Source organism: Rhinoderma darwinii, chromosome 5 (genome assembly GCF_050947455.1).
Source record: "Rhinoderma darwinii isolate aRhiDar2 chromosome 5, aRhiDar2.hap1, whole genome shotgun sequence".
NCBI classification, from domain to species: Eukaryota; Metazoa; Chordata; class Amphibia; order Anura; family Rhinodermatidae; genus Rhinoderma; species Rhinoderma darwinii.
Window position 1 is genome coordinate 292,711,357 of NC_134691.1, and position 27,530 is coordinate 292,738,886.

The following is a 27,530-nucleotide window of genomic DNA, read 5'->3' on the forward strand; positions in this document are numbered from 1 at the left end:
GCGATAACAACAGGTAGGATTCGCTTATGCATTTCGGTCTAAATGCCCATAATAATAGCCAACAGTCAAGTTTTTCCATTTAGAACTTTCATGTTGTAATACTTTCAATGGGATCCGTTGAAAAATGTCTAATGTCTCTGGACAGCTTGAAGCTGCTAGGGCTATGTTCACATCTGCGTCAGGGTTCCGTTGGAGCGACTACGGTATTGATTCAGTCAAAACGACAGAAGCTTTGCACAACGGAGACAAACACAAACGGAAACCATTGGCACCGGATTGGTCTAATTCTGTCAAAATCAGCCAATAGTTCCCTCGTTGGGGATAAAGAATGATAGCCAAGATAAATGGCGACAGAGGTGTCTGGCAGCCAGCCATTTGTCTTCTCTAATGAAAAAAATAAATTATTATTTTCCTGCAAATCAGAGGTATTGTGGTTTCTATAGATATAACAACTGGCCCAACACAAGTGGGTAGCTATAGTTTTGTGTTATGTAAGGAGTTTTTTAATCTTAGTCTGGACTGATTTTACATAGAGCTTTCAATATTAATCCGGTCCATCTCAGCTGTGTAAATTAAAGAGATTCTTCAGGCTTGGGGTGATTTTCAGTAGGTCATCAGTAAATGATCGGTGCGGGGTCCAGGTGCTGGACCCCCACCAATTAGCCATTACGGCTGCGTCTGGACACCGGAAGTTATGCAGTGGTCGGTGCTGGAAGCAGATGGCTCCGGTCACAGTATGGCAGCCGTACTACAGCTCTGCTCCTATTCAAGTGAATAGGAGCAGAGCTGCCGTACGGCCACTATAAAAAGTGTATGGAGCCATCTGCTTCCAGCACCGAACACTGCATAACTCCCAGTGCCCAGAGGAAGCCTGAACAGCTGATCGGTGCGGGGTCTGGGTGTCAGGCTCCCTCCGATCATATACTGACGACCTAGCCTGTGGAGAGGTCATCAAAATGAAAAACTGCCCCATGCCTGGACAACCCCTTTAATATTCTTATGTTTTACAGGGATTGTCCCAAGATCACCACTTATCGCCAATGTATAGGATAGGTAATAAATGTCTGATCGCTCAGAGCCTGATCTTCTCGTTCCTCCTCACTTCACCCTCCGCAGTGAGGAGATGCCTAAATGGAGTGGCAGTCGAGCATGCTGCTGCTCCATTCAATGTCTATGGTGCTGACGAAAAATAGCCAAATACAGCGCTTGGCCATCTCCATTAGTCCCATAGACTTTGAATGAAGTGACACTGCGCATTTTCGACTGCCGTTCCATTCACAGTTCTCCCCACTGCAGTCATGAATGGAGCAGCATCATGCTCGACTGCCACTCTATTTAGGGATCTCTTGTGCGGAGGGTGAAGTGAGGAGGAACGAGAAGATCATGCTCTGAGCGATCAGACATTTATTACCTATCCTATACATTCGCGATAAGTGGTGAGCTCGGGACCACCATTCTAGTGATCAGTGGGGGTTCTAGTGGTGGGGCTCCCAGCGATCAGACATTTATTACCTATCCTGAGAACAGGTGACAAATGTTGATCTTGGGACAAGCCCTTTAAATAAATAAAAAACATGTCAATGTTAGTTTGCAGGTGCAATATGTGAGATATGGTTGAGCAGTTACCGTACTGAAAAATAGCATAACAGAGAAATGGTAATTTATATTTAAAAACAACAAAAATGGTCACATGAATTGGAAACATAATAAAAAATAATCAACTGTATCAAGCCACAGAACGAACAAAGTGATGACACAGCTTCCTACTTAAAAGTCCATTGCAGGGAACCAGAACTGTAAAGCATACTGAAGCGGGATTGCCATATTAGATATCTTTAAACAGTTCACATTAAGCAACATAAAAACTTGGTTTCCATTAAAATAAACTGTAATGCGCCAAGAAGTGACGAGAGAAAAATAAAAAAGAGAATGAGGTGAAGCACGATCCACAGGTCTACACCATGGTCTTCTCTGGTGATCTTTTATACTGTACAACAGAATGAATCCCTCAGATGAGAACCTCAAAAGGTTTCATAAATAAAATGAGTCATTTACAAGGTGCGGCACCATGTCATGGACCTTCATGTTTCCAGAGTCTCTTCATTAGCCCCACAAGTGTCCACAACACAGATCAGACAGCTGGTCACGGGGAAGGCTCGGACTTTAGAATTGGCAATCCATTTATCTGTCTCAGTATTATATTCAAGAATATGTCCTAAGCGTCCCACTCCCTGAAATCCCGCCAGAACATAAATGACGGACCCCACCGCAGCACACTTCACAGTGACCCCTTTCCAAGGCATTGGGGACACCATCTTCCATTCATTAAGTTTAATATCATAGTACTCAACACTGTCTAGGCCACCTAAATAAAAGCAGAATAAAGAAAACACGTTAGAGTTGTAAAAACGCTTATAAAACTATTTATAATCCAATAAAAAGAAAAAAGGGTTGTATTTTCACTCTTAAGATCCATTTGATATGTTGCAAACGTCAGTACAGGATTTTTGGAAAATACATTTTAAAATATAAGACTTATTTGTTGGAGGGAAAAAGGGTGTGTTTAGGTTATAGTCCTGTACCTGTGTAATAATAGTGTAATCTACATAGAAAGTGGCATGGAGTGGTAATGCAGATATTTTTCAGACACTGGTTGAAGAGTTTTCAGGTGACTTATCCCCAGTTTTGTACCCTAACCTGGTACATCTAGAACCAAGGGGTAAAAAGTGGGATACAAAAAAGCGAAATGGAGGAGAACCTTTCCTTTGAGTACATGTAGGGGTAGTTCACACAGCGTTTTTTTTCCCTGCATTAAGCTAATCCAAAAACCACTATAAGAAGAAAAAAAAAAAAAAAAACAGCAGAGATCGAATCCCCCCCCCCCACCATTGATTTCAATGGGTGGTCAGAGGCGTAAACCGCTCAAAGAAAGAAAACGCCTTTGCCTCTTATTAAAATCATCGGGGGTCAAATGAAGGCATTTCATGACACTGATTCAGGCGCGGTTTCCATGTCACAATCAGCGCCAAAAAATGCGGTGTGTACTACCCCATAACTTGTTAGGATGATAATAATAAATAAAAACCAACAATAGGGAACTCAGATGCTAATATGAACAAGGATAGTCTCCAAAATCAGTATACGACAGGAGAGTCTCCAAGATCTTGTAGATCACGTCGTGTTTACCAAAAGGAGTGACAGGAAGGCGATATTGGAATTCATTGTTACGGATTGGCTGAAATGATATACCAAGTAAAACAGAACTTGGGGGGGGGGGGACTGAAAATAAAGGGTAACTCAGTTATCCTTTAATGAGCGCTGCTTTCTTTGCAATAGCAGACTAAACACAATTCTATTAGCTCTACTAGATTTGTAACATTCCAAAGTATAGTAAGTCAACAAAGTCATACCCAAACCATTCTGTCCACCAATTGCAAATATTTTGTCTTTCACAAACACAAGTCCATGATTTTTACGAGCTTCAATCATTGGGCAAAGTTCGGTCCACCTAATGGAATAAAAAAAAAAAAAAAAAAAAAAAAAAAGTTGTGAACATAGATGAAAATGGTTTTAATCATGTAGATTTACAACTGGATTTTTCTATGGGTACTGATGCAGGTTTTTATTCATCGCCCGCCATGCTTTACATTATCTCTTTCCTCTTTGTGGGCATACATACGTTTCAGTAGTTGGGTCATAGACTTCACAGCAGTTCAGCACCCTCCCGGACACATTGTTTCCTAAACTGCCTCCACAAACATAGATCAGCCCATTCGCCTCCACCATTCCGTGACTGCAGCGCTGGGTAAGCATGCTGGGTTTTGTATGCCAGCTTTCCGTCCTGGTGTCATAGCATTCAAACAAGTACAAGGCAGAATTCCCTTAAAATTAAGAATTATAGCTTTAGGCTAAAAACAAATAACGCAAATACATCATACTGGAAATTAAGCCCATGCTAAGGTGTATTATTTTCTATGGACGTCAAAATAATAAAAAGTAACTAAAAATAAAAGATGGATGAACCCAACAAGGATTGCACAATATTACCTCTAAAGAATCCAACCTTGAAGAGACCTGTCACTTTTGAAAGCTTTCTATTTCGGTTAGAAAAACATATTGATAATTTTAATCTTAGTTACGACTCGCTGGATAAATTTGAGTAATTGTGAACTCCGATAGCGGATAAACAACAGATATTTCATGTCAGCAACGGAGTACATGTTTTGATAGTCTGCACTTATAAGTAAAAGATCCTCTATAAATTGGTTGTTCACTAGGAAAATGGAAAAAAAATAAATAGAAAAAAGTAGCAAAAAAAGCCACAGTCTGCTCATCCAATATGTTCGTTCTGGGACCTGTAGTTCCTCAATGGAGTGCAACGAGGAGGGGGCTTGCAGGCCAGCAAGAGATTCATACAACGTAGGAAAGAAGGAAGTTCCTCAGCACAACCATAAAATATTAAAAAAAGAGCTTTATTTATTCATCATTCAAAAATCCAAGGAGGGCACAGGTTAGGAGTGTTAAGCTTACGCGTTTCGAACAAGACGGTCCTTACTCATAGCTATTTTTCATCTAGCTAGTCAGAATGGTCCTGCTGCTGGGACTATCCTAACCCTAACTCTTTCCCCTGCAATCATCAGGGAACCGCTATCAGAACCATTCTCCATGATCTAAAAAAAAAATAACTTTCTGTAGGTTATAAAAAAATATATATTTCACAGCAACACCCATATGGACCGGGATGTGCTTGGACATACAATAAAGGGGAATCATTAGGATAGGTCATCAATTCGTTATGGACAACACCTTTAATCAATGCACCTACACAGACCACTGTTTGGTGAAAAGCAGTCCAGTGGACTAAACATGGGTACCGGATTTGCAACTTACAGCTTTCTAGCTGTGGCAAAACTAACTCCCAGCATGCCCTGAAACTTGAAAGGACATGCTGGGTTTGTAGTTTTGCAAAAGCTGGGCAACACAGGTTGAAGACTGCTGCTTTAAAGGGAACCGGTTATGTTGAAAATGAAGTCTAATCTGCAGATAGCAAGTTAAAGAGCAGGAGGGGCGGAGCAGATTGATACATAGTTTTGTGGAAAAACATTTAGGATAACCTGTAGTTTATTTATTTAAACTTCTGCTCAATAGTTATACTGAATCTTTTCCCACAAAAACATATATAACATGCTGCTCGCAGATGGGATTCCATCTTCAATGTGACATATTCCCTTTAAGAGATTTGTTACTATATTTGCAAATTCATTGTAAAACTGATCCTCACCCACTTCTGAGCCTCCTGATGTGTAGATCTTGCCTTCAGCAGCACATGCAGCAAGGCTGTCTCTTGGAGTTGGAGGCCCCAGTTTAGAATACCATGAATCTTTCACGACATTGTAGCAGTCCATTCTCTTTATAGGAAAGAGCTGAGAACCACCCAAGATATAGACAACGTTGTCCCAAAACACACATGCTGCATCCCGGCGTTTCTCAAAGGGACATCGGATATCAGACCAATTATAATCCTAACATAAGAAGAAAAAAAAAAATAATAATTACTAAAAGGTTATAAATAATAGTATATAATGAATGTAAAAATATCAAATTGCATGTACAGAGCAGCTGTATCGTTCGCTAATTCCTGTTCCCGTCAGGTCCGCTGGCTGATGGGTTCAGTGTCTCTAAGGCCGGATTCACACGAACGTTGTATACGTCCTTGTGCGAAAACAATGGACAGCATGCGGACCTATGCAACCCAATGGGGCTATTCAGACATGCGTGAGTTTCAATGCAGCACGTTTCCGTTGTGTGAAACTCACTGCATGTCATATTCTGGTGCGTTTTTTTGCGGATCACGCACCCATTGAAATCAATGGGTGCGTGAAAATCACGGACAGAACACAGACGTCATCAGTGTGCTGTCCGGGATTCACGCGCCAGTTACTATTGAAGTGCAGAGAAAGAAAACAAAGTGTGCACCAACACGGATATCAAAAATTTATGCCACACGGAACACACACTGATGGCAAACGGGACTGTAACGCAGGAAAAATTCATTTTTTGCGGATGCAAATCGGACACGTTCGTGTGAATTTAGGCCTAAGACGCAGGATCCACCTGTTATCCATCAACTGACGGATTCAGGTCATAGCGAATGATACAGCTGATCTGTGTACAGAATACAGAGCAGCTGGATCTCAAAAAGCAAAAATAATTTTTAATAAAAAACAAATTATAAAGGTTGCACCAAACACACTAACTGGCTTTTTTTTTTTTAATAAATAAAAAAAAAAAAAATTAATATATATATATATATATATATATATATATATATATATATATATAGACATATCCCTTTCGAAAGTTGTACATAGTCTTTAAATGCTCAGTTTGGAGCCTCTTTTCTAGTGCTCATCATATTTGAGGGCAAAAATGGCACTGCACACAGTATTTTTTTCCCCCTGAAAACAATGGATACGTAACTTGAATGGATATCACTGCAATGTAACGTAACTTGAATGTAATGCCATGTGCAAGTACAAACAAAAATGAAATCCATGTAAACAATGAAGAGGCTGATCGGCAAGTGTCCCCAAGAGTCAGATCCCCACCAATGTAATATTGATGGCCTAGCCTAAGGATAGGACATTTAAAAATCCCAGATAACCCCTTTAAGGATAACATGAATTTAATTCGAAATAACACGTACTTTAGGGTTAAAGTATCGACAGGACTGAGGCTGTGAGCCCCCAAATAAAGCAATTCGATAATCATGCTTCTTTCTTCGAGGTCTTGTACCTTCTACCAGCTCTTCTCTGTCTTCTGGAGATAGCAGGTGATAACGCATTCCGCCTATTAAGAAACAAGACACCGGGAATCATTTATTCACAATTTATTCAAGTAACCAAGGTATAACTTTAAAATACAAGACAGAAAAAACAAGCATAATACTGAAATCCGAGACACTTTATACACGAACACATACTGTAAGTGAATGCGCAAAAAACTGATATCATTTTTTTTTTAAAGAAATATATTTACCAACTTTAAGGATTTTCCATTGATGCTTTATCCTGGTGCTGCAGCTCAGTCCTGTTCACTTGAATAGACTGAGCTTCAGTACCAGGCACAGCCGCACTCGTATGGAGGTCACTGTGCCACTGCAGACAAAAACTGCATCGAACATTGCTGTCCCTTTATCCTGTTGATCGGTGGGCGTTTGAGGGTATCCAAAGAATAGAACATCAATGTAAAAATCCTAGAAAACCCCTTTAAAGTGATGCTCAACATGTTATTAACATTATCTATTTAAATCAGAAAAAGTGAAATGTACCCTAATCTAATCCTTCTAATATACTTTTATTACTTGTTCTTCTGTTTTCACCTATTTTTCAGTCCATGTTTACTCCTGTTGCTACCTGGAAACGGTCAACAAGCAGGCTAGTGGCTGCTGCGGAATCTTTTAACGTGCCACAGATTAGTACAAAAACGTGGACTGTTCTAAACGTATTAACAGCCCATTTAATTTGCACCAATTACTTTCAGCTAGCATTCATGCGCCAGGCTGCATTTAGGTATTTATGTGGTGTTGAGCCAGGCTATTGGGGTCCTAAGAAACCTTAAGACAAATGCATTCCGCAATAAGTATTTTATAAGAATTTGTTCACAATACAGCGTGCAAAGACAGAAGGTTTCACTCACTGATGACCATCTTCAGGCATTCTGGGTTGTCCTGTATCAGAGGCTCTGATTGCACCGTTTTACTTAGAAAATTTTTGGAAATGAGAGGAAATCTGACTTTTGCAAGTATATCCACCATATATGGTTGTCGGTTTGGCTCATCGTATTTTAACCATCTCACTGCAGCATCATAAACCTAAAACAAATAAATGGAAAGAAAATTATTTATATAGCACCATCTAAATCTTCCCTACATTATAATACCTTTATAACAATATATTATTACATAAAGACAATGACAACCGACTAAGGCTTTGTTCACCACTGCGTCGGGACTCCGTTCAGGGGTTACGTCGGAGCTTTCCGCCAGGGGAACCCATGAACGGAACCCTGACTGAGACAAACAGAAAGGTTTCCGTTTGCATCACCATTGATTTCAACGGTGACGGATCCGTTGCAAATGGTTTCCGTTGTGTAAGGGTTCCGTCGTTTTGACGGAAAGAACAGCGCAGTCGACTACGGTATTGCTTCCGTCAAAAGGAAGGAACCCTTGCACAATGGAAACAAACGGAAACCATTTGCACCGGATCCGTCACCATTGAAATCAACGGTGATACAAACGGAAATCTATGGTTTCCGTTTGTCTCAGTCAGGGATCCCTTCATGGGTTCCCCTGACGGAAAGCTTCGACTGAACCCCTGAACGGAGCCCTGACGCAGACAAAGCCTAAGCGGACACACAGTATAGACCAGGGCTGCCAATCTACTTTTTTTTGCTTTCTTCTAAAACACTTTTCTTTTTCACAGACAAATTAAAAAACAAAGATTATAGGTAAGACACGTCTATAGCTCAGAATACCAATATGAACACAATAGCCTGGCTTGTCTGACTGAAACAGAGAATTACTTTGGATTTTTAAGATGTCCACATTACAGCCTGAAAGTTTTGACAAATGCATTAAGACCTCATGCAGATGACTAATTTTTATCTTCCAGTCCGGATCCGTAATTGCGGATAAAATACGGACACGATGCCTGCGGGGGTCACGCCTCTGATCTGCTTATTGGCGATCTCGCTTCTCGGAGAAAGCTTTTGGATAACATATCGGTGAGACTGGCACAGGGTATTTGGCTGGTTCCATGCCCATGCTATCGTCACACTGGGGTTGAAAACCCGACGAGAAGGGGAGACCCTCCATTTGCTTGATATGTAGATCCCCTCACCTGACTTATTGGAATTATGGATATAATGAGCTTAATAGTAACGGTTATGACTGTTATGTTTTTGTTCCCCTCCCCCCCCCTATTTTTGTTTACTTCTCTTTAATTTTATTTAATATATATTTTTTTATTATTTTTATTTTTCTCCTTTTTTATTTATTGTTTTATCCCATTATTTGATCTTTCTCAATGTCTTGTATATTTCTCAGCCCCCATCCTCCCCTTTCTACTTTTTGTACCCCTTATTGGAAAATGTTAATAAAAACAATTTTGAAAAAAAAAATACGGACACATTCATCTCTATCGGCCACGAACATCTTTCCGTATATTTACGGGTGTGTGTCCAGGCTGTGATGTCCTATTTTTTGCATTTACGGACCGTGCTCCTTTATTACTGTGAGCACGGCTCGCAAATGCGGGCGGACACTCCTCGGCTCGTCCATGCGGTATTTACTGACCGTAAATACTGCACGGTTGTGCGCATGAGGCCTTAGAGATACTGTGAGATACTGCGATCATATAAATATATTGTTAATTACACCACCTAGACCCCTCCTTGTATTCGATCTAAAACCCTGCAGCACCCATCCATGGGCCACTTTGGTTTTTCTTTTATAGATGGTTGGCAACCATGGTGTAGACTACATGCATCAGGTGGAAAAGTTCTGCCAACCTAGAGCTTATGTCCCATACCTGGTCTTCAGCACGAACAGTCAACGTATCCTGGTTTAGAAGGTGGGTAACACGTTTCACATCCAACTGCAGAAATTCATCCGTTTTGTAAACTTCAGTGAAATGTTGGTGAATAAAATCATCCGCCGTGGCCTTCAACTCTGGACAATCAAGACATTCTGCTAGGACACTAATGCCTAAAAAACACACCAAGAACGTGATGGAAGCATTCCTTTCAAGTCACAACCAAGGATTAAAAAACAAAACAAAAAAAAAATATTTCTGTGACCGACAGCCGCCTTCATAAATGAAACACTGGGATTGGAGAAAACGCTGATGTCTGGCCATTCAACCTCTTATACGGATCATGGCCCCTTTTGGAGTTAAGGAAGGGCGGTCCCTTTGTTAGTCTTCGGCCAGTCTCAGCATCGCATCAGAGTTTATGGTTCTATATGGACCCTTGGGGCCTAAGAAAAGCTGCCAGGGCTGTCCTGTGGGAATGCCTGAGAATGTGACCGCTATCAAGATACATAGATTGTGAACAGTAAATCTATTTTTCTAATCTCAATACATATTTTCACAGGGGATGATCAAAGTCCTTGGGACGTTACTCTTTAGCTGCCACAACAATTGTCACACTTTGACATACACACATTAAACGGGAATTATAAAATGCAATTTTGCATCAAAGCAGAAAGTTTAGTAAATAAAATGCATAAAAATAGATATGCAGAATTTATAAAGGCAGGTATGCATCCATATATTTTCACAAAACCACCAGAACGGAAGAGACCAAAAGAGATCCAGATGCCGATACACATTTGATTAATGGAGATGACAAATGGTCTGATTCGGGGGGATGATTAGATGTATAACTACTTCATCTTCTCACCCCTGTAAAAAGGAGGCAAAAAATAAATAAAAAGTGACGAGTACATATCCTCTCTGGTTTGTAGGGGGGGGGGCATAAAATGAATAAAAGTTTCTGTATTCTCTCCTAGGGTAACTGGAGGAAGTAAAAGGGGAGCGATGTCAGCTTTCTTCCTGCTGTCATTTGTAGCTTCCCACCTCCCCTACTGCTCTGCCCCGATTATTGCGCCAGGAAGCCAGTAGCTGTGGTGGGCGTTTAAAGTCATAACGTGTTAAATACGCCCTTGGCAGTGAAATGGTTAAAGTGTTTTTGTTATAGAATATATATATATATATATATATATATGATATGGTCAAAATTTTGTGCTGATAAATTTCTTAATATCTTTATAGTGGTTGGAGCTTTATTTTTCTGATTCAGAGTTCTAAATTTCATGCATATACAGACTGAAAACATAACATGCTGGCTGTCTGCAGCCACCACTAGAGGGAGCTTACTGCATACTGTTATACACAGAGCTCAACTATAAGACAGTATGCAGTAAGCTCCAATGCTCCCTCTAGTGGTGTCTGTAGGCAGCCAAAACATTATCTTTTAATTCTGTGTCTGTGCAGGGGATTTGAAGAGCTGAATCAAGAAATTTTATGTGACCGCTATAAAGATATATTACAAAATTACTAGTGGTGGCTGCAGGCAGACATAGCAGTTGGAGCTAAAATCCCCAGAATAGACAGATACAGAACATTCTAAAGATATATTAAGAAATTCATCAGCACAGAAAATTGAACCTAACAACCTAACAATGTTCACTTTCAGGCCAAAAAATGGATGTGGCATTAAGCGGTTAATAAGCATTCCATGATTACTCAAACACTTGGCAAAAAGTAATATACAATAAATAAAAGAACAAAGGCTTAGTGTGAGGTTTTAACAAACTCATAACTGAATCCACACCTAGATTGTAAACTTTTGGGCAGGGTTCTTATTATTATTGCATCTTATCTGATAAATGTTACTTATTACACTTTAAGTTATTCTTCCTCTTAATACCAATTGCCATAGACAGAAAACCCTGATATTATGCTGATCTGATGAAGGGTTTTGGAGGGAAACAATAAAAAAAAGGTAGCTAAAAGCATGCACATGAGAAGGAAATTTACTTACCTGAGTCTTCTCTATTTTATGTCATCCTGTGAGTGACAGAATACAAGCTGCCAGTCACGGTGCCTGTATCCTTCGGACAGGTTTGCAGTGCAGCAACAGGGAAATGTCAAGCAGCCCAGTAAACTTTTGGTTGTTTGAGATTAGAAAAACAGTTGTTTTTTTTTCCAGAAACAGCACCTCTAGTCCATGGACTCATAAAATCCACTGTACCTGTAGGAAACAATAGTTTTGCTGCCATAATCACACTGATTATCGACACAAAACACTCGTACTATAGTAAAGGGTGTTTTACACAGGACGATTATCGGGCAGACGAGCGTTAACATAACGCTCAATGCTGATAATTGCCCTGTGTAAAACAGGGGAACGATCAGCAGATGAACGAGCAAACGCTCGATCATCTGCTGGTCGTTATAGTTTTAAAAAAGTACAAGATTATTATGTGTAAACATTGAGAATCGCGCTGCCGACATGATAATAATGTATGGGGACAAGCGATCGGAGTAACGACCGCTCGTCCCCATCCATAGCTCCGTGTCTCGATCGTCGCTCGCTGCACCGGCCGAGTGTCGGCTGGTGTAAAAGGGCCTTAAGATTTCTTTAATCAATGGGACCTGATAGGCATTTCACTATCAGATCTTCTGGATTACTGAAAGGAAACAGAAAAGTATGTACAACTGAGAGGTAAGAGTAGAGAACCAAAAGGCGGCCCAAAATATAAAATCTGCTACGATCACTTTATTTTATAATCAGATTTTCTGTTTGAGTCCACAGTCGGGGTTACCTAAGCAGTTAGAGGCATCAACTTGTTCTTTTAAGAAATCCACACACATTCGTTTTACCGGCTCTATCTGGTATTGATTAGCTGCGTCTAATAACGACTGGACATTGTTGCTATTTACAGAAATTCTGTAAAAAAAAATAAAAATAAAATAAAAAAGTCAACAAATTAAGTCAGAGAAGGATGCAGTTGTAATGCTTAATAAACGGGTATTCCCAACTTAAACATTTATGGCACATCTCATGAATATGCCATAAAAGTTCAAGTTGGGAATACCCCTTTAAGAAAAAAAGTTAAAGTAATAAGAAGCATTTGTGGATACAAATAAAAACTAGAACATTCTTATATCTTTGCACATACAGAAATAGGACACTGCGTCTACACATTATGTGCATTGGCAAAGTGATCGATCAGGTATATAGAAGCACGAATTAGGACATTTTGTAACAAAGAAATTGCCGTTTGACCAGCCCCCTGAAGTTCAGGGGATCTAGAGATCTAGAAGATGAAGCGACTAATGACAGACAGCTAGCGGGTTGGATGAACGCCCAGACATAAAGTGCAACAATTTGACGTTCTCTAAACAAACTCCCTCGTGGGAAAGAACATCTAACACCACTCTATTGTACGCTTGTTTCCAGGTGTTACCGGATGTCAGCATTTTAATGAAGAATTATAATTATGTATTTGAAATATTCTTATGGTCTGCTATTGGCTGAGCAGAATTATTGTCACATTGCCTCTGATTGGTTAACCTCAAGCCTACACCTCTTTTGAATGATATTATTGTAATGGAGTTTGGCAATAAACCCCCAGAGGAGTATTTTCAGCATACCAGCAGTGTCGGCGTGTTATTTCTCCTCTCTCAATATATATCGGTATGAAATCTCCTGTTTAGGATGCTGGATAAAGTTCCTGGCGAGTGTGTCTGTTGGAACACTTATTTAAAATTTCAGTCTAATATATTTTGAGCGTTTGACTTCTACAACACCATTTTCACCGGATCTGTCACCATTGAAATCAATGGTGATGCAAACAGAAGCCTATGGTTTTCATTTGGATTCCGTTCATGGGTTCCCATACGAAACCCATAAACTGAGTCCCGATGCAGATGTGAACAAAGCCTTAGAGGGCTCAATTAGTTGAATCTTTTTGTATATATTTCAATGAATAATAATAATAAACCCACTCAAGGCATATATAATCCAGAAGTCCTAGTCTTTTAGCGGATATGAGTCTCCCTTAGTATTGCTTTCCATAAGCCTTATCAGGGCATATAGACATCAGTGGTAAGTCCCCTGCTTAACACCCCCCTCTATTAGTGAGAGCGGCGAGATACTGCAAAAAGGAGCACTTAATCAAGAGGACTCTGAGCGACAATGTATTACACGGTTGCCCATTGCTTTAAATGGCTGCCTTGTAATACTACATTTACCCTGAAAGGTTATGCTTAGGCACCAGTAACTTCTGACAATAACAGCTGATCACAGGGAGTTCCAGCAGCCAGATCACTGGCGATCAGCTCATTGTCGGATAGCTGCAAAACAAAAGAGGGTTGTTCAGATGCTGCAACTGCTTTAAAAGAGGGGAGCCACAGTAGTTCTTTAGGTAGCCATTTATTGGGTTAAATAACACATGCTAGTTTAACTTTACTAGCGTATGTTAAAGATGCCCTAATTTAAAGGGATCTCTACGGATAAATACCCTTTATTAAAGTAATTCTATCATCACTTTACAAAGAACATTTATTAGGTACTCTGATGCAGCGTGTGCTACAGCATCTGCTAAACGGTGCCCCAATGGGAGTTCAGGGCGGTGCTCAAAATTGTACTTTGTTTTTTAATTATGCCACCATCCGGTCTGATTTACCAAAAGACAACACAAGGTCGCAGCCAAGGCACTCATGTGCGGAAAGAATTAGCAGCCACGACCACGTGGTATCTCTCCGCTAGTCAGGTGATAGATTCCCTTTAAAACAAAATAAAACACATACATAAATAATCATAATTCACATTTACACAAATGCCGAGCAGAAGACTCAGTCAGTACCTGGCAGTGTATGCAAACTCCACAAGCTGTTCTATGATGTCAGGTTCTGCATCTTTCAGCTCTACCTCAAAGGACTTCGATTCAATCATGTTTGCTAATAAAAAAAAAAAAATGTAAATATATTCATGCAAGAGATTAGGATAAACAATAGACACTGGAATGCCTTTCTTCTTGCACTTGCTGTTCTGTTATACAACCCCAGATGGTGTCTATTCCCAAGCTACTCCGTGTAGAGCATGCTCATTATGGAACAGGCGAAGATGCCACAGCCGATTTCAGAATACTGGGCAGTAATAATGAAAACGTCTGATACGGGGTGTTGTGGAACATGTGTGTGCAGCACGTGCGTTCTTGTGGAGAGTAGTCGCATAAAGGATAAAACTTACTGGTAAACATAAGGTTAAAAAAATGACTTGCAGATGCCAAGACTACACGGTGTGCTGGGATTTTTCGATCTTGCACCATAAGGACAACATCACACAAGGTTTTCTGGAAGAAAAGCACCAATAAGAAGTAGAATTATACAGAATCCCTAAAGATAATTTACTGTAAAACGCATAATAAAATATAAAAATAATCTGTCGGCTACTTAATGCTACCATCTCTAAGGGTGTATTCCCATCACCGTTGCCCTTCCGTTGACCGTTGAGGGGTTCCGTCTGAAGTTTCCGTCAGGTTAACCCCTCAGCGGAAAGGCAAACGGAAACCTCAGCTTCCGTTTCCATCCCCATTGAACTCAATGGTGTGGCAAACTTAGCTTATGGTTTCCATCTGTCACCGTTGTGACAGGGTTCAGTTGTTTCGGATGGAATCAATTGCGCAGTCGACTGCGCTATTGATTCCGTCAAAACGACGGAACCCTGTCGCAATGGTGACAGATGGAAACCATAAGCTAGGTTTCCCTCACCATTGAGTTCAATGGTGAGGGAAATGGAAGCTGAGGTTTCCGTTTGCCTTTCCGTTGAGGAGTTAACACGATGGATTCCCTCAACGGAAGGGCAACGGTGATAAACCCTTAGAGCAGCATAAAGTAGTGACAGGAACGCAGATTTTAGCCTTGTGTTACTCATGCTTTAGCTTGCCTGAAACTACCGTTTCCATTTTTCTCTCTCCACTTATACCGTGTGCCGACACGAGGATCCGAGCGCTGCAAACAGCATAGGTCTGCATCAAGGTGAGCTGGAGGATTCCTCCTATTTTTTCTTGACTGAAACTAGTTTAGTAGTTGCCGTGCACTGCGACCTTCGAGTCCGGGGTATTCATGAGATGCGGGCTCACCCTGCCCACCTGCCGCTGATTTTTAGCCTTTTCCTTTTTTCGGCTTGTCCACATGTATCGAGATTTAACAAATCTCATCCACACGCTGTGTAAAATTTTCGACCATAAATTGACCTGCGGTGCGTATTTTTCGAACCGCAGCATGTCAATTACTGCTGCGGAAAGTGGACTGAATTGCTGCGTTTTTCAGGGGAGAGGTCACCATCTCACAGCATTGAAAAAAAAACGCAGCAAAATCTGCAATATTTTCTGCAATAAAAAAATAAAATAAAAAAATGCAGGATTTTTCCTTAGCGGAATGTCTGCCAGTTTTAACAAAAATGCTGCAGAAATTTTCTGCAGCAATTCCGTTACGTGTGGACAAGTCGTACTGCAGCTTTTCTTAAAACTCTGCGTTGTGCCAACCTCTGTTACTCTTCCTGGAAACGTACAGATAATTTAACAACCATTGGACACTGTCAGTGTGTGGAGACACGCCGCAATTGACACTGAAAAGTCACGCCCGGTTGTAAATTTATTAGTTTCCAGTGTAGGCCTAACTAGAGTACTGTCATCTGAGCTCCCACAATGCACTGCTCTCTTATAACAGAACGACAGCAAAATTCTACAGTTGGCTGTAGAAATGAAGAAAAAAAAATATAGATCAAACCAACGTAACTTAAAGGGTCACTCCAGTCAAAAACTAAAAATTCAGCTTTTAGTCAGAGTCATGGAGTTCTACAAGTCTACAAAAGTTTCATTTATTTGAATGCTGCCTTTACAGAAATCTCCTACTAGGCCGCAGCTGAAGCCTATGCTGCCATGACAATAGAGCAGTGCTTCGTAGTCAGTAAAGGAAATATACCCAAACAGCATCACATAATTTAACCATAATGACTACTCCCTTGCAAGAAACTAATAGGACACCAGAGATGATGGGGCTTGAAAAATGTTAACATCTACAAATCCTTCATTTTTCTGTCAGTAGGCTTTATGGCGCATCCTCCCGGTTTCAAAATTTTTGGGAATTTTCAATATCACATAATATTTCCTATATTTTTACATGTTATTAGATTTAAGTACACTGGCCAGGGGCGGATTATAATGAGGGCTATCTGGGCAAGTGCGCGGGACCAGAGGCTGGAAGGGGGCCCAGTTCGCCCCTTTTCTCCCTTACCGGCTGTTAAAATTACAGCCGGTTCAGAGAACCGGAGTGAAGGCGGGACCGCTCACCCAAACAGTGGCGTAGCTATAGGGGCCGCACTACATCAATAAAAAGTTACTATAGTAACGGGAGCCGCGGGCCCGTTACTGTAGTAACTACAGTACTTACCTTCCTATTTCCGGTGCGCAGCGCATGACGTCACTACCATCCTGTAGTTCAGAGCAGGGTAAGTTTAATATCCCTGTCCGCTTGAAGCCGATTGGCGGGGTCCGCCTCCCAGGACCCCCGCCAATCACCTGTTTTGAAGGGGCCGCAGCGCTCGTACGAGAGCTGGCGCTTCCCCTTCATTCCGGTTACTTGCTCACACGGTGAATCCATGTCGGCGATTCACAGTGTGAACGAGTAAGTGAAATGAAGGGGAAGCAGCTGTCGTACCAGCACTGCGGCCCCTTAAAAACAGGTGATTGGCGGGTCCCGGGAGACGGACCCCGACCCATCATCTATTGATGGCCTATCCGGAGGATAGCCCATCAATGTTTAGGGACTGGACAATCCCTTTAAGCCTACGATATTGCAGGCTTAGAGGGCCCATGATACAGGATCACAGATTGTGTGATGCTGTCTGCAGGGCCCTGTATGTAAGCCAATCACATGGTAGGCTTAGATACATGGCCCATGTGTGATCCTGTCTGCTTGGCCCTGTATCTAAGCATCTTACATAAGCACATGGTAGGCTTAGATACAAGGCCCATGTGTGGTCCTGTCTGTTGGGCCCTATATCAAAGCCTACCATGTGCTTATGTAAGATGCTTAGATACAGGGCCCATCAGACAGCATCACACATGGGCCATGTATCTAAGCCTACCATGTGCTTATATAAGATGCTTAGATACATGGCCCATGTGTGATCCTGTCTGCTGGGCCCTGTATCTAAGCATCTTACGTAAGCACATGGTAGGCTTAGATATATGGCCCATGTCCTGTCTGATGGGCCCTGTATATAAGCCTACCACATGTACTGTATAAGATTACTGCCTGCTGGACCCTGTATCTAAGCCTGCCTTGACAGACCGTATCACACATGGGCCCTGTACCTAAGCCTACCACATGTTACTAATCGTTTTTGTTGTGTTTGTGTTTTTTTTACAGGTTCGGTCGTTGGATTCGAGGACTGCTTCGATGACGGCGTTTTTATTATCAATAAAATGGTTAATGAGGGTTGTCTGGGTGGTTTTTATTTCAATAAAATATTTCTTCTATGTCTTTGTTTGGTTTTTAAACTTTATTACTACCGCCTTAGTAATGGCCGCCGGCTGATTGACAGCGTCCATTACTAAGGCGAGGCTTCGTGTTAGCCGGTACAGAGGCTATCACTAACCCCCATTATTACCCCGGTACCCACCGCCACCAGGGGTGTCGGGAAAAGCCGGGTATGATCCAGCACCTGACCATCTGTAGTGATGGTCAGGCAATTGGGCAGCCGCAGGCTGGTATTATTAGGCTGGGAAAGGCCAAAAACTGTGGCCCTTCCCCCCTGGTAATGTTAACCTGCTGCTGCTTTCCTGTATCTGGCTGATTATGAAAAATGGGGGGGGGGGGGACCCCGCCAGATACAACAGCAGCAGCCTAGCATTACCAGGGGGGGGAAAGGGTCACCGTTTTTGGCCTTTCCTAGGTTGATATTACCAGCCTGTGGCTGACACAGTACCCGACCATCACTACAGTTGGTCGGGTACTGGTTCGTACCCGGCTCTTCCCAGTACCACTGGTGGCGGTGGGTACCGGGGTAATGGGGGTTAGTGTTAGCCTCTCTGCCTGCTAACATTAAGCCTCGCCTTAGTAATGGATGTTGTCAATCAGCCAGCAGCTATTAAGGCGGTAATAATAAAGTTTAAAAAAATACAAGGACATAGAAAAAATATTTTATTGAAATAAAAAAACAAACACAACCCTCATTAACCATTTTATTAAGAATAAAAACGCTGTCATTGAAGTAGTCCTCGAATCCGACGTAGTCCAACAACCGAACCTGTAAAATAACACAAAAATAATTAATTTGTAACACGTAAAAAAGCAAAACAATTCTTATACTTACCTTTTCTGGATCGAGCGCTGGAACCGCAATGTCAGCGAGCTGGTCCCTATATCTAATCCTATCATGTGTGATACTGTCTGCTGAGCCACTGTATCTAATCCTATTCATAGTTTGTGAGGTCGTAGTGCTACAGATATGCTGTCTCCTACACACACACACAGTGTATAGTATTATTTTCAGGAGAACAGTGTATAGTACTATTATATTCAGGGGCACAGTGTATAATACTATTATATTCAGGAGTACAGTGTATAATACTATAATATTCAGGAGTACAGTGTACAGTACTATTATGTTCAGGAGTACAGTGTAAAGTACTATTATGTTCAGGAGAACAGTACTATTATATTCAGGAGTACAGTGTATAGTACTATTATATTCTTTTTATGATACTATTATATTTAGAAGCATAGAGTGTGGCATCATGAGAATTTTATCTTCGTTTACAGGTGCGGAAATGTTGGAAAAGTGAGGAGCCGAAGACATCCGAGCTGTGAACTGCATAAATGGGCCGTGCCCGAGAGAAGTCATCATAGAGGTCTGGACCGGATGGAGAAGAAAAGAGAAAAAGAACGAAAAATAATCTGAGACATCACCTGTGAGTCACTCAATGTAAATGTTTATTCTCCCTGTAACTAATCAGTACTGTAGTCACTGTATGATCTGCTGACGGATGACGGATGGTAGCATTCTTTTTTGTTAAACAGCAACTCCCAACATATTCTAACCATTGTTCAGGCTATACTGGGAGTTGTCGTTTCATGTCGTACAAATTTATACAGCAGGGGTTAAACTGTATATATGCGCCGAGCTTGGTTCTGGGGCTGTATATATGCGCCGAGCTTGGTTCTGGGGCTGTATATATGCGCCGAGCTTGGTTCTGGGGCTGTATATATGCGCCGAGCTTGGTTCTGGGGCTGTATATATGCGCCGAGCTTGGTTCTGGTGTGGTATATATGTACTGAGCTTTGTTCTGGTGATGTATATATGTATTGAGCTTGGTTCTGGTGATGTATATATGTACTGAGCTTGGTTCTGGGTTTGTATCTATTTATCTTCTCTTAAGGTAAAAGTATATGTTAAATCTACTTTTACCTTAAGAGAAGGTAAATATATACAGTAAAAACTAAACCCAAAAAACCATGAAGGAATCTCAGTTTTTTCCAATTCACCCATTATATGGTACTTTACAAGGTGGCAATAAAAATTATAACTCCTCCAGCAAAAAAATAATCCTTCACACACCACTCCATTGACGTAAAAATAAAAAAGTTAGAAAGCTCCTGACCACTTCAGTGTCTCAAAGTATTCTGCTTTCTTTCTTCTATATGGCTCATGCTGCTTTTACAGCTAAATTAAAACCGTGCCAGGTCTGTGGCCGCCTAAACAGAAATCTGCAAATATATACGGTACAGCGTCTTCGGAGTTCGGGGGGGGGGGTCCAAGACCTGAAAAAGTACCCGGGGGGCCCATGGTACCCTTAATCCGCTCCTGACACTGGCAGCTTCATTTTCATTTTGGGAGGGGCTTAGCTGTGTGTAGCCGCCCACTGATATCTATGTAAGGAGAGGTCATTAACATGCAGACGACTCAATTGTCAGGGAGTCATGGAGACAGCAGTCGCCTGATGCTGCAACGTAGAGAATATGTAGCAACAGCAAATAACAAGAAGCTCAAAGACAGGTTCTCCTTCCGACCCTTTTACATGGGCCCAACGATCAGGGGAATGAATTTCCCATTCCTGATCATCGGCCCGTCTAAAAGGGCTCAGCAATTGGCTGACAAACGAGTGCGATCGCATCTTTTAAAAGTTAGTAAAAATCATCATGGTCGGCAGCACATCCACTGGTGTAAACAGAAGATGCGCTGCCAATGTCAATCGGCACTTGCTTACCAGCAGACTCTAATGCTCTTTTACATGGGCCAATGAAACGCACAGCACACGGGCACATTGACTTCAATGGGGCTATTCACACATGCGTGTGTCCGTTGCGTGAAACTCACTGTATGTCCTATATTGGTGCGTTTTCACGCACCTAGTCGCCCAATGAAGTCAATGGGTGTGTGAAAACCACGGACGCAAAGTTCTTGCAAGTGCACGAAACGCACATGCCACAAGCAACGCACACAGACAGATTTACGCGCGTAAATCTGTCACGCTCGTGTGAATGTAGCCTAAGGGTTCAATTACACAGCCTGACATGGGCCGTGTAAACGGGCGCCGATCAACAAGACAGTTCATTGATCGGCACTGGTTTGCACCTTTCACAAGGAGCAATGCATGGGGACGAGCGCTCGTTCATCAGCTGATCGTTGCCTTGTTTACCCAGGGCAATGATCGGGAACGAGCATTTATATGAACGCTCGAGGTTCTAGATCTCACCAATCTCTTGTCCTCAAGAGAAGTGGTGCCAAACGTGTGGGCAGCTGATTATCTCCAGCCTGTGTATTATGGGAGCTGGGGCGGATAGCTGTAGGCCACATGATCTATGGCAGGTCCATGGTCAGTTTTACACACATGGAGAAAAAGTTACACAGCTGTCAATATCCACTAGAGAGCAAATCACTCAAAAGTTTCAGATTGCCCAAAAGTAGTGGTCAACGGGGCCACTCAGTAGAGTCCCATGGGAGATAACTGCTGGATGTCATGCCCGGCTGGGAGTCGTAGTCCTACAAGGGTTGAACCGCTACAGATCATGATGTGCTGCAAATGACAGGTGGAGCTCAGATAACAATGGAGTAAATAGAAGACAACGCAGTAATGTACACAGCACAGACCGCCGACCACTCCAGCACTGCAGGCCGCTCCGGACTCCTTACCTGTTTGCGCATGATATTCATCACTCCCATAAAACTCGCCAGCAGTTTGGCTTCTTCCCGGGCAGCGAATTTCTTCTCGGTTTTCTTCTTGGGGGTTTTCTCTGCGCCCTGCGCAGCCATTCTTGTCCGGAGCACCCCTTAGCCCCGCCTGCTCCCTGCTCGTCGGATGACTCCTTACCCGAACACAACCCGAGCCGCTACGGTCAATGACGAAATCAACAAGAAGAAGAAGGGCTGTATGGAGGAGCGGTGTTTACAGGCCCCGGGGCAGCGATGCTATTGGCTGCTGAGGACGAGGCCCGAGCACACAACAACACAGAATCACAGCAGCAGAACGTAAATAGAGCGGCCTTCTCTCCTCCTACCGCGTGACGTCACTTGTACGACCCCGCCTTTCTCCAGTCACTGGGTCAGTTCAGATGCTGCGAGATGGGACAGCGGTATTTAATATTTACATGTATATATCTCTGACGGGAGAGGCCTGTTGGATCAGAGAATGTACAGTGTCTCATGTTATGGAATATCGGTCCATACCAGAAGTGTACGATGGGATTCTTTAAAGGGAAGGTGTCATTAATTTTTTTATGTTTTTTTATCATATTGCTTTTAATATTATATTTTCAAAAATTTTATTTAATTGTGTTCTCATGGTTTACTTTTTAATGTTTTCTGACTTTTACTTCTCTATGGGGGCTGCCATTTTTTTTTTCATCTCTGTATGTGTCGTTCTTCGAATACGGCACATACAACCCCATAGAGAATGCAAACAGGAGCCGTTCCAGTCTCAGTTGCGTGCGCCGTCTGTGTGGGAACGGTGCAAGCGCCGCTCCCACACAGACCAAAAGGAAGGTAGTTTATAGAGCGAAATCTGGCGCCATTTTCATGTGGATCGGAAGCCGCTGCCGGACAGTAAGATGACGACTTCCGGCCGCGGCTTCCGGCCATATGTTCAACAAAGTGAAGGCGCAAGGAAGAGGAGCATAGACCAGTGGAGGCGGCAGCAGGAGCAGGTAATTTATGTTTGTGTGTATTATGTTCTTGTGTATTATGTTCGTGTGTATCTAATCCTCCTAGCACTGTGCAGTCGCTCAGAAAATGGCAGCACACAGTGTAGGAGGTTTTAAGACATTCAAACCCCTCCTTCTCCTGGCACTAGCCAGAAGAAGGGAGGGGGGATTGTTTGAGGACACTAGGGGAGAATGTGTCGACCCCAAATTTGCAGCATAAAGCAATGAGGTTGCTTTACCACAGTGACCATGCTGCAATTTTGGGCACTGCTCCCTCTAGTGGCCAGCACATGGAAATGTTATAAATTAGAATCTAATTTATAATATTTCCTGACTTGTGAAAAAAATAAAAAAAATAAAACAATGTGTAATCACTCAAATACTAATTGTTTAACTGAAAAAAAAAAATTTCTAGCGACACATTCCCTTTAATCAGCAACATTTACACTTATTAAACTTAAAAAATGGGCATCATATTAGTAAATCAGAAGCTACAGTAAGGGTATGTTCACACACAAAACGAAAAACGGCTGTAAAATACGGAGCTGTTTTCAAGGCAAAACAGCCCCTAATTTTCAGCCGTTTTTAAAGCATCAAGCGTTTTTTTATGAGTTTTTTACCAACGTTTTTGGAGCTGTTTTTCTATTGAGACAATGAAAAACGGCTCAAGAGTGACATACACTTCTTTTTACGGGCTTTTTTTTTACGGGCTGTTTTTTCAAATGGTCCCGTAAAAAACGCCCCGTCGGATCGAAACGCAGTGTTTCCCATTGAAATGAATGGGGAGATGTTTGGAGGCAATGTGTGGTAATTCTTGTTATACTGAGGGTATGTGCACACCAGGGCTGGACTGCCCATCTGGCAAATGCCAGATGGGCCGGTGTACGCTGTGGGCCGATTCCTGCTCTCCTCTTCCTCTCACTGGGTGGCGCTAGCCTGTCATCATGCCGCTCTACTGTGTGGCGCACTGGCCTCCGCTGCTGCCAAGCCAGTGTTGCTAGCTGTCATATATTTATTTTTCACGGCCGTGTCCCGGCCTCTCCTCCTCAACCACTGATACAACTCCTCAGTTCTCGGTTTCTGTTCTAAGCCCCGCCTCCTCCATAATTGACCCACCTCCTCCATGATTAGCCCCGCCTCCTCCGTACTCCAACCCTATCACGGTGCAGCTTCTTGCTGCTCTGCGTGAGCATGTATTCCCAGCCTTTTGTCTACAGCGCAGCGGCGGGTTTACTGCTCACACAGAGCTGAGCTGACAAATGAGTCAGTCTAGCATCTTCATAGGAAAGTGTCCATCCTCAGTCCTCTCAAGTCTCCACAAGTAGGTAAATATGCAAAAAAAAATATTCCCTTACCCTCCATGTGGAACTATAACTCCCAGCATGCCCTGACACCTGTAGACCTTCAGGACCTGCTGGGAGTTGAGCTCTCCCCCCCCCCCCACAGTTTGCATTAAAGGGGTTGTCTAGTCCCTAAAAATTGATGGCCTATCCTCAGGATAGGCCATCAATAGCTGATGGGTCGGGGTCCCACTCCCGGGACCCCCGCCGATCAGCTGTTTTGAAGGGGCTGCAGCGCTCCTACGAGTGCTGATTCCCCTTCATTTCTACTTGCTCTGTGTGAATTGCTGACATGGATGTAGCGGCGATTCACAGTATTACAGCCGCCTTCACCCATTCACTTCAATATTAATATTGGTAATATTGATCTTTGTATAAGTGGTTTTTATTCAGTAACAGTATGGGGGTATTATTCGGTAACTCTGTGGTTATGGTGTGGTGGCAATGGCGTAACTATAGGGGTCGCAGCGGTCACAATTGCGACCGGGCCCGAACCACATTAAAAGTTACTATAGTAACTTGGGGCCTATGTAATAAACTACACGGGCCCCCGTTATTATAGTAAATGACAGTACTTACCCTCTTGGTTCCTGACGGTACAGCGCTGTGCGCAGTGCATGATGTCAAAAAGCTATGCGCTGCGCACAACATCCCGACACTGGATGGAGTCAGGAGCTCCGCTGCGGCCGGGGAGGAGGGTAAGTACTATACCACTCTGCTGGAGCTGATAGGTCAAGGGTCCGACTCACTGGGACCCCACCAATCATCTGTTTTGAAGGGGGTGTCGTGCTCGTACGAGTGCTACTTCCCCTTCATTCCGGTCACTTTCTCACACTGTGAATCGCCGACACGGATGTGTCAGTGATTCACAGTGTAAGTAAGTAAGGGAAATGTAGGGGAAGCAGCTCTCGTACGAGCACGACACCCCCTTCAAAACAGCTGATTGGCGGGGTCCTGGGAGCCGGATCCCAACCCATCAGTTATTGATGGCCTATCCTTGAGGATAGGCCATCAGTGTTTAGTGTCTGAACAACCCCTTTTAAGCCTACCATGTGGTAGCCTTAGATACATGTCCCCAGCTTATGCTGCATAAGATTACTGTCTGCTGAACCCTGTATCTAAGCCTACCTTAGTAGTAACATTATAGGGGTATTATTCAGTCACTATGTGGTTATGGTGTGGTGTTATCATTCAGTAGCAATATGGGGGTATTATTCAGTCACTATGTGGTTATGGTGTGGTGGTATTATACAGTAACAGTATAGGGGTATTATTCAGTCACTATATCGTTATGGTGTAGTAGTAGTAGTAGTAGTAGTATTCAGTAACAGTATGGGGGTATTATTCAGTCACTATGTGGTTATGGTGTGGTGGTATTATTCAGTAACAGTATAGGGGTATTATTCAGTCACTATATCGTTATGGTGTGGTGGTATTATTCAGTAACAGTATGGGAGTATTATTCAGTCACTATTAGGGATGTCACGATACCAGAATTTGGACTTCGATACTATTGCGATTTCGATACCAATTTCGATACTTTGTTTTTACTTTATTTTTAAACTTTAATGTACTGACATATATCAGATATGTGCCAGTACATTAGCCTGTGTATGTATAGCACACAGGCAGTTGTTAGGACATACCTCAGTATGCCCTAACAACAAGAAATATGGTAAGACAGCCCTGGGGTCCGTCAATAGACCCTGGGCTGTCTGCCCATATATGGTATGGCCCTCGATCGCGTCACAGGAATTCCCTGTGACGCGATCCAGGGGCATCCCCCCTGCTCATTTTCTCCTGAATGCTGCAGTCAGCTGTGATCGCAGCATTCAGGGGAATAGCGGCGGAGATGAGAGGTTTCTCTGATCTCTGCCGTTATAGAGCGGGGCTGCGGTTGTGTAATACAGCCATTGCCCCGCTCCTGACAGGAAGTGCGCGCGCGGTCAGCATAAGGAGGTGCGGCCGGCGCTTAACTAATGAGCGGCAGTTCAGGCACTGAGGACAGAACATGGGGGTGTTTTGTAGTGCGCCCGCCATGTTCTGTCTCCAGTGCCGCAGATCATTAGTGCAGCGCCGGCCGAATCACATCATCCTGACCCTGCGAACTTATCATGACTCAGGAGCGGGGCTGTGGCTGAATTACACAGCCGCAGCCGCGCTCCCATACATTCATGTGTTACTATACTGAGCTGTGCGGCTGCGCAGCTCAGTATCGAAATACAGGAAATAGCGGTATCGAACCGTTTAGGGATGCACAGTATCGAAACAGTATCGAAGTTTCGATGCACCGTGCATCCCTAGTCACTATGTGGTTATGGTGTAGTAGTAGTAGTAGTATTCAGTAACAGTATGGGAGTATTATTCAGTCACTATATCGTTATGGTGTGGTGGTATTATTCAGTAACAGTATGGGAGTATTATTCAGTCACTATATCGTTATGGTGTGGTGTTATTATTCAGTAACAGTATGGGAGTATTATTCAGTCACTATGTGGTTATGGTGTAGTAGTAGTATTCAGTAACAGTATGGGGGTATTATTCAGTCACTATGTGGTTATGTTGTGGTGTTATTATTCAGTAACAGTATGGGGGTATTATTCAGTCACTATGTGGTTATGGTGTGGTGTTATTATTCAGTAACAGTATGGGGGTATTATTCAGTCACTATGTGGTTATGGTGTGGTGTTATTATTCAGTAACAGTATGGGGGTATTATTCAGTCACTATGTGGTTATGGTGTGGTGTTATTATTCAGTAACAGTATGGGAGTATTATTCAGTCACTATATCGTTATGGTGTGGTGGTATTATTCAGTAACAGTATGGGAGTATTATTCAGTCACTGTGGTTATGGTGTGGTGTTATTATTCAGTAACAGTATGGGAGTATTATTCAGTCACTATATCGTTATGGTGTGGTGTTATTATTCAGTAACAGTATGGGGGTATTATTCAGTCACTATGTGGTTATGTTGTGGAGGTATTATTCAGTAACAGTATGGGGGTATTCGGTCACTATGTGGTTATGATGTGGCAGTATTATCCAGTAACTGTATGGAGGTATTATTCAGTCACTATGTGGTCATGGTGTGGTAGTATTATTCAGTAACAGTATGGGGTATTATACAGTCACTATGTGGTTATGGTGTGGTGGTATTATTCAGTAACAGTATGGGGGTATTATTCAGTCACTATATCGTTATGGTGTAGTAGAAGTATTATTCAGTAACAGTATGGGTGCTATTATTCATTCACTATGTGGTTATGTTGTGGCGGTATTATTTGGACATTATAATGTATTATTATTGGTAATATTGGTCTTATTATAGTGAGTTGTGTTCAGTAACAGTAGGGGGTTATTAGTCAGTCACTATATGGTTATGTTTTGGCGGTATTATTCAGTAACAGTAT

The 27,530-nt window shown here is 42.4% G+C and overlaps 1 protein-coding gene across 1 annotated transcript; it reads right to left on the reverse strand.

Annotated features, from left to right (window-relative positions):
* Positions 1 to 1,643: 1,643 nt before the first annotated feature.
* Positions 1,644 to 22,131, reverse strand: KLHL7 (kelch like family member 7). The gene is made up of 11 exons (XM_075827291.1): positions 21,772 to 22,131; positions 14,821 to 14,923; positions 14,435 to 14,528; positions 12,389 to 12,513; positions 9,591 to 9,766; positions 7,699 to 7,873; positions 6,707 to 6,849; positions 5,282 to 5,522; positions 3,680 to 3,881; positions 3,411 to 3,508; positions 1,644 to 2,365 (listed from the first exon to the last, which is right to left on the reverse strand). Exons 1-11 carry the CDS (start codon positions 21,889 to 21,891, stop codon positions 2,082 to 2,084), a joined length of 1,761 nt encoding a protein of 586 aa, XP_075683406.1. The 5' UTR covers positions 21,892 to 22,131; the 3' UTR covers positions 1,644 to 2,081.
* Positions 22,132 to 27,530: the final 5,399 nt, after the last annotated feature.